The sequence below is a fragment of the Hetaerina americana genome, unplaced genomic scaffold, assembly GCF_022747635.1.
Source record: "Hetaerina americana unplaced genomic scaffold, ioHetAmer1.1.p SCAF_78, whole genome shotgun sequence".
NCBI lineage: Eukaryota > Metazoa > Arthropoda > Insecta > Odonata > Calopterygidae > Hetaerina > Hetaerina americana.
Window position 1 is genome coordinate 1,332,451 of NW_027287405.1, and position 8,467 is coordinate 1,340,917.

General features: G+C 36.0%; 1 protein-coding gene across 1 annotated transcript; it reads right to left on the reverse strand.

The window, feature by feature from the left end:
* Nucleotides 1-5,283: 5,283 nt before the first annotated feature.
* Snap29 (Synaptosomal-associated protein 29kDa) lies at nucleotides 5,284-8,429 on the reverse strand. The gene is made up of 5 exons (XM_071596206.1): nucleotides 8,091-8,429; nucleotides 7,916-8,017; nucleotides 7,651-7,813; nucleotides 7,499-7,576; nucleotides 5,284-6,293 (listed from the first exon to the last, which is right to left on the reverse strand). The coding sequence occupies exons 1-5, from the start codon at nucleotides 8,361-8,363 to the stop codon at nucleotides 6,127-6,129; spliced, it is 783 nt and encodes a 260-aa protein (XP_071452307.1). The 5' UTR covers nucleotides 8,364-8,429; the 3' UTR covers nucleotides 5,284-6,126.
* Between the last annotated feature and the right edge of the window lie 38 nt (nucleotides 8,430-8,467).

The following is an 8,467-nucleotide window of genomic DNA, read 5'->3' on the forward strand; positions in this document are numbered from 1 at the left end:
ATCTTGATGTTTCAATACACTCAGGATGTCAGTCACTAGTGGACGGGGGTTGGGTGTGGGCAATGAAATGTCAGCTATCCAGGAAGCCCCTTCAAAAGAGATACCAGCTTATTTAGAATAAATAGTGAAAGTGGGCCTAAAGTTTTACTGGGGTTTTTCTGTTGCAAGCTGGTGGAAATATGTTAAGATTGAATACAGTAACCATTATCAGTGAATTCTACATTTGGTATGGGTTCTGCAGAGATTGGTAACTTTTCATACTCACCATTAGTCATACAAGTCAAAGAAAAGAATAGCATGATTCCAGTCATGATGGGTGGCATAGGTCACATGATCTGAAGTTGACAATCATGTATTTACTTTTCATGCTGAGAAGGTACCTTTGAAGTAGCATGACCCTGATGAAAATATAATAGCTGCTAAAAAGATGAATGACTGGATTGATGTTGGAAATGGAGACCTCTGAAAAAGTGGCACAGCCATTGATTGTTCCCTTAGTGAAAGATTTGAGAGGGAATTAGTTACGTATGTGCCTATGAATAGGACTTTTTTGTCTCTGATAAATGGTATGAGTATAAATCTACTCATTAGCATACATGGCAAAAAGATGATTCTAAGATTGAGTTTGATTTTGTCATATACAGTTATTCATGTACAATACATGATAACAACTCTTTGTGTGCTGTGTGTGCCTGGTGTAGATGTACCCCTGTCACATGCATTGCATGTGGCTTATACGGTATCATGCAGATACATATTGAGAGACTGAGTATCAGTGATGGAGGAGCGGAGTTGTTTGTGATTCAGAGCACTATTTAGGTATTTCAAAAATATATAGATCTGATAAGGCAAAAACTAGCCAAGAACACCTGGAGAGTGAAAACAATTGGCAGTAAAGTTGAAATCCAAATGCACACTTGAGGAATTGGAGAAAAACATATGAAGAGAACAGTTGTGAAAGATATTTGAGATGGTTTTTAATGAATGATTATTAAATGCACTAAAAGTGAACATGGAAAACATGGATGAAAGGTGATGTTTGGTGGAATGAAGAGGTGAAAGCCTCTGAGTGGAGAGAAAGAGACATGAAATTGGATGACTACAGCCAAAGTTGAGCTAGCTTAGAAGTTAGCAAATGAAGTTTGCAAAGAGAAAAGTCTGAATGCTGAAATATAATAAGGCAAGAACAGAACTGGCAAAAGTAGAAAAATGATTAATGACTTGCTCGCAGGGTAGGATATTAGAGCTATTTTGGAAATGGAAAAAAAGGGAAAACAAATGTTGAGCAAAGGGATGGATGGAATGAGGAATTAGAGTGGTGGTATTCTTGGGGATGATGTGCAGTTAGAGAGTGTTGAAGGGAATGTTTTTGTTATAATGGTGTAGAATTCGATATATTTTCAGATAGTACTTAGGAAATTTAAGGATGAGCAAAAGAAAGTTTATTGTTCATTTGCTGATTTGGAATAGGCATCATTATTGTAATTCTACCAATTAAGATAGGTTTTGGATGGACACAGCTGATACAGTTGTAAAACACTACATTTACTTACCTCTCCTAAACAAAAACACAACCTGATATCCAACACTACAGTAAGTCCCTCTTGAATCCCACGTAATTCCTTCCTCCCCTCATTACGTTCAACATGCTCATCTTATTATTTCCCTCCCTTGCTTTCCTAATCCCCTCCCCTCCATCACAGTCTTCAACATCCTATTGACAATAAAAATGCTCTGCAGCCACCTTTCCTACCTCTTTTTGATTACTCACAACGACCCTCTCCCACCATGCCTAGCACTTCCTCGTTTGTATTCATATCTGTCCATTTCACATTTTCCATCCTTCTCCACACCCACATTCAAGGATAGATAAACTGCTCCATATCCTGTCTCTCCCATCGGGATTTCATAAGAAGACAACTGCAGAAGCCTTGTCTTACCCTCTGCCAAGGCACCACACAGACAATTGTACCGAGTCCCGTAGTTTCCAGGACTCATGTCATTATAACATCCATCCTTACAGTCTTGAATTAAATAAATGAAGTGGTTTCCCTCTGCCTTCCTCAATGGTGTTTTCAACATGACACCTTCACTCAATGCCAGCCCCACTGAGGTCAGATGTCTTCGCAGTTTCCTCACTAAGGAACAGACACTGCATGAACTACCATGTATCTGGCTCCTACCCTCCAACCTTTCTGGCAATGGTGAACATACCTGGAGAAAATTTCTTGCTACCACCAGAACAGCTCTTGGAGTCATCAGAATGCCCAAACCCTTCTACAACATCACGGTTGAAATCCTTGGGGAGAGGGAGAAAACATATGGCAACTAATGGAAGAACGCTTGACTTGAAGGAAGGCTTTTGGAGAATATTGAGGGAAGGAGTAATTTATAAAGGCATAAAAATGAAGTGTGAAAAGAGTACAGCAAGGTTAAGAATAAATGAGGCCATTAGTGACTGATTTGAGTTTAGGCATGAAATAAAGCAATGATGTATCATGTCAGTGAAATATATTCATTTATGTTAAAGAGATTAATGCAAGGATATATGAGGCAGATAGGTTTAATGATTTGAAAGGAAAAAGTTTCATTCTTTTGAATGCTGATGATGTTGAATTGCTCTCTGAAATACCACAAGATCTACATAGGCCCATGAGAAGTAACAAAGTGAACAAAATGGGTTGAAAGTACATAATTATATTTTATAGGGAGAATAGGAGGAATAACTTCAAAGTGAAAGCTAACAGCTAAATAAATGAAAAAGTACATCTCCATGAAAATCTATATCTTGAGATATTGTTTGAGAAATATCATAGGATATATGAAGAGATTAAATGCAATCAGAAAAATTGTTAGTAGCAAGAGGAGAATATAAAATAATCTTTGCACAATATAGCAAAACTTAAATAAAATATAAGTGCTATACTCCTCTTTACACACTAGTATGAAAAATGAACCAGAGTACACCCATATAAACCTGAATTTTGACTCAATGAAGTGGGCATTGAGGACTTAATGAGTGCTTGGTAAAAATATGAGCAAGGATATGGGATGAGTGGCCCATGAAAAAATGTGGATTTGATGCTACAGTAATGAACCTGTACGCTTCAATTGCTTAGTCATAGCAGGAATAGCTATAGGGGAGGTAACCGACAGTAGAGGTCATTTGTGCCATTAGGGATGTATGGGAATGGAGGAGGGGTAGAGAGAAACCCAGTGTTGGCATTAGCCTACTCTTAACAAAAAGAATAGTTTAATATCCCATCCGACGGAGGGTATACTTAATTAAAGTGCTCTCCACAAAGCACCTCAAGTAGGGATCGGGATATCACTGAAAAAGATTGCTGCCTCCAGGATTTAAACCCTCTGGGTGAGGTGGCAGTACACTATCCACTTCACTATCCCAATACCCCATTAGTTAAGTCATATTGAGAGAAGAGATGAGTCAAACAAATTCATTTGAGGATGTGGTATATCTAGGAAGGTAAGGCAGAATGTTGCACCAGAGATTATCAAAATGAGGGATATATAACTATCAGTCACAGAAACACAAGTAAAACAAGGCATGAATTTGAAGGAAGCATTTAAGGGTAGGGATGTGTAGTGAAGAAATTAATTAAGGGGATTAAGTTTTCTGAAATAACCGAATATGATTTTTGTTCTTCTCCAACTCCAAAAGGACATGCATACATTTTATCATTTAAACACTAGAACCCACTCCTTTTCAATTTCATTATTACTGACAGTGTTTAAGAAATTTTAAATACTTGAACATGAGATGAAATTTTAAAGACTTGAAACGTCCCAAAAATTATTTACTTGGCAATTTAAGATGGTGTTTAGTGGATTCAATTTATATTATTTCCACTGATTTTGATTTGAATGTAACTTCGAGCACTTGGCTTCAGCATCCTGTTTATTTGAATCATATTTAAGTCCCAAAATGCATCACTTTCTGGAAGATAATGTGATAGCATGGCAGCCTAAATGGTGGATCCCAGATTTATCTTCAAATTGCCCCTTCGAAAAGTTTTCATGATTTTTTGGTAACTGGAACCTGTTTGGAAGCCAACAGGTGGCATTAGAATGGGAGTAGCACCCCCTATCCCAACTTTCAAGGTCTGCCAACAATGGCTTAGTTTAAGGTAAACACTTCACTCACCTATCAAAACCAACCTTCCATTTGTGGATAGGTTACTGTGGATTTTATTAAATTATAGAGGTAAAGGTCATTCCTGTGCGCTGCCCATATTATGATGAATTAGGAAGAAAATGGTCCAAGGCTTGCATAAGGAATTAACCTTGAGAACACCCAAAAATACATGAAATTTCTCTCAGGCTCCTGGACCTGAATTCAGAAATAGGAGCCTTATATGGATGGGGCAATGTGGTTTGAGAGAATATAGTTACCATTCTAATAATTGTGCCCAAATTTAGTTAGCTTGAGTTACCAGCCAACCTAAGGGTTACAATTATTTCCGAGCACATAATAAAATCAATGTGATGGGTGTGAGATAAGAATTAATGTTAACAAAACAAGGGTTAAGAGGTTTTCAGAGAAGGAAGAAGGTAAATTTTGGAGGTCATAAACAAGAGATGGTTGAATAGATTACATAACACAGAAGTGTTGTGGATCAAAATGGTCCAAGTAGTATGGACATACGAATTGCATAAAGCAAAGATATTTTTATGAGGGAGAATTTGATGACAGAGACACTGAGCAAGGGCCTCTAGAAAATATTAGTGAATATCTTAATGTGGAGCATGGCTTTTAGGGGGTAGAAACTTAAGTCATTGAAGCAAGATGGCATAAATTTGAAGTTTCTTAGATGCGGGTGTGGATCGAAAAAAATAAAATGAGCAGAAAGAAAAACAAATGAAAATGTACTAGGCATAGTAAGAGAGGATTGTTGGCAGAGATATAAAGGAAACACCAAAGGTGTACACAGAGGATTTTGATTGGTGGTGGATGTTGAAGTTTGCAATAGATGGGATAGCAATTGAAAAATATAAGAATGGTGGATAAATTAAAGGGAGGAAACAATCATGCAGAATTGAAGAAGGGTTTACTGTAGCATTGAGTGTAAGGTTGTCTTGTTAGGAGAGACACAGAAATGTATCATTTTGTCGGTATCCATCCAAAAGCTACCTACAACTAAATAATAATAATTTACCAGTATTTAAATGTGCTCAAAATGTTCACAGACAGAAATTTACTGCATGAAAATCAAAATTAACTTCCTCGGGTGCAGGAAATAATGCAAGAATTAAGAGTAGCACAAAAACATGCCAAAATCATTTATTCAATATCAATTTATGGACAATATTAACAGTAACCACCGTACTTGAAAATCTGAACGGGGACCCTACACTTACATCCATAAAATACGTACCTATTACTCTCCTTAAAACTTTTATATAAATAACATTATAAAGCATCCATTGCTGCAAATTAAGTAGCCAAAGAAAACGTTTAGCACCATGAACAGTGCAACTATTCCTACATCATTAAACAGTGGTACAAACAGGCTTAGACAGTGAACGGGCAATGATATTTGAAATGTAAATAAATTCAGTATTCAAATTGAAGCAATGTTTTACATTAAATTACATAATTTGGTAACAGAATTTTCCAACATAAATACCACCCATAATAATTAAGCATAAAAGACATTTTGAAAAATGGCAATGAATTTTTAAAAAATGATACTTTGCGAACATGTACATTTGGATTTTGATAGTATCTGTATGACTTAACATTTCTCCTACCCCAAAAACACTTAATAACATTAAACATAAATTATTAATAACAAAGGGCACATGGATCACCCAACTATTACAAATGTTTGGTTAGAGAATATATACAAGCATATCACTTTATGCAGAGTACACCTTATATAAAATAATATAAACATTTGGATAAACTGCTGATGCAAACATAATAGAAACTTAAGAATCGATTAAATCCAGATGATATGACTTTTAATGGAAATGTTCTCTGATAATCACAGTGATTTTTAAGTCGGTAAACAACAGAAAGCATGAGCAGCCACAAGATACTTCCTCATGCACTTTCATTGCTGCCTATTGTCGGCACTGAAATCATTACGCTATCAGAAAGGATTATCACTTTTTGAGGATCTGTTTCATGTCACGATTCTGTCTACTGATTGACAAATCAGCACGATCTGCTTTGGTTGATACATTTTCAATTATATCATTTTGAACATCAATTTCTTCTCCAAGGCCCCTGGCTAGGCCTTTGAGGCGACTAATAGAACCACTCATCTCATCTGTAAAATATAAAAGGTGTATTATTAATTGTATAAAATGAAATTACACCCTAAACAAGTTTGTCCTTGATAAAAAGAATGATTGTGCAACACACCAAACCCTTCAATTATAATAGCAATCCCAATTTGAAGTTAACAAGATTTTAAGCACTTGTCAATATATTTAAACATTTAAAACTCAAAAAATATAATATGGTGCAGCAAAATTGATTGGAGAAATAAGCATCTATGCCGAGGAATATTTTATTGCCCTGCAAGAATTTTTATTCAAATTTTTTACTGAACTTTTTGTTCATCTATCCTCCTCATATAGATATCTTGTTTGATAATTTGCACACAAAATGTGTTGCAACGATTTAATAAAATTAAAATGAGTAATTGGAGGGTTTGGGGGGGAGGAGGGGCAACAAGATTAAATTTTGCTAAGTAAAAAGATTGAAAATATCAAATTTACAAAAATGCTCAGTAATTTGGAGAAATAGGCAAGGTGTGACTTTGATTAAAAACAAAATATGTCATCACACAATCAAATAGTTATATTCCTTATCTCATCAGAAAAGAAAAATTGAAGAATCAACTATTAAGTAAAACCAATAACTTGCCTTAAACTTCGTAAATAATTCATCTTAATATTACCAGTTACGTATCACAACTTCTGACAGAAGATGATAAATATACGGTGAAATATATGACAACTGCTCAGCTCAAACGTTTTATGTAAATCACCATATATTCTCTTGTGCATGTAATAACTCTTATGTTAAAAATGAAAATGCTAACAAATGCAATCAAGGTTTCCAACTTAAGCCATTAGGAAATATTGCACAGAGAATGTTCATTGTCAACCATACACATTTTTCAGTTTTGCACGTTATTATTGTAATAATTTATGCAAATATTTAAAGGTGTTATGGCAACAAAATAATATTAACTTGTATCCAATTAATCCCATCGACTCAAAGCCCAAGGTCACATTGCATTTGAAATGATGATTCTGTAATTATATCAATGGTAATAATTTACTCAACGCAATATGAATAATCAGATAAAATGTTTCTCTTACATAAGTCTCCCAGGACAAATTCTTGGATGCCCAAAGTCGACCTTGAATTTTTGGCAGTTTAGGGGAAACAGTATATACCAAACTACGGATTTCAATAAAATACTACAGTTATTAAAAAAGTATTCTACGTAAAAAAACTCACCTAAATTTCGATTCAATACGTCACCCACATTTCCACTGGGTATCTCTTCTTCCCGCACCAATCCTCTAACTCGTAGCCCTGTGAAGTTGAAATGTGTAAATCAAACTTTCTCACGAAGGCTTGCATCCAACTAATACAACAGAGGAACTTACCTGGATGTTCCGGCGTGTACTCATTTCTCTCAGCAATTGACATTTCATCCAAACGTCGAGTCAAAGGCGATGGCCTACTAGTAGTCTCCCTTCCCACATCAAGTGGCTTTGGAACTTCATTTGGACGACCACTGAGGTAATTTCTTAAGCTTCCAAAAACGCTCTGAAGCGAGGGACATTTGAAAAATATAAGCACAAAGCGGATTAGAAGACAATAAAAGTCAGGTTACTCGACAAGCCATAACGGATCCTCCTAAATAAATACCTTTATACTTTGAATGTGTTTTTGACTGGTCCTCAGCGTACTATTTATGTCATCTAATCTCCGTTCAGTTCTTTCAAGTTGCTCCCTTTGTTTCATTAATTCCTAAAAAGTGAAATTCTCCATTGACACCACGACCCAGTTTCCACTTATCTACAGGAATAATGCAAATCAATACCTCAGCAGTAGCCACTCCAATTTGTTCAGATTCCCTGAGAATACCTATGGACCTTTGAGACGATTGAATTGTTCTATCCTCGATCATTTTCTTCCTCTCCAGAAGTTGAAGTCGTCTCTCTTCCAATTCTCTTTCCTGTTCGTACTCTGGAGACAGCATGTATCGTGAATTGCCTTTTTTAGCGCTACGAAGGAATGTTTCATCGTCCACATCATCCTCTTCTTCGGGGTAGAAAGGATTTTTGGGGGTACTATTGTAGTTAAACCCTGCCATGTTATGTAAATAGGTTTTAAATGCCTGAATGTCACAAGCGTCACAAGACAAACACCACGGCTCTGCCCCCTATCATCGACAGCTCACAAAACTCGAATGGATAT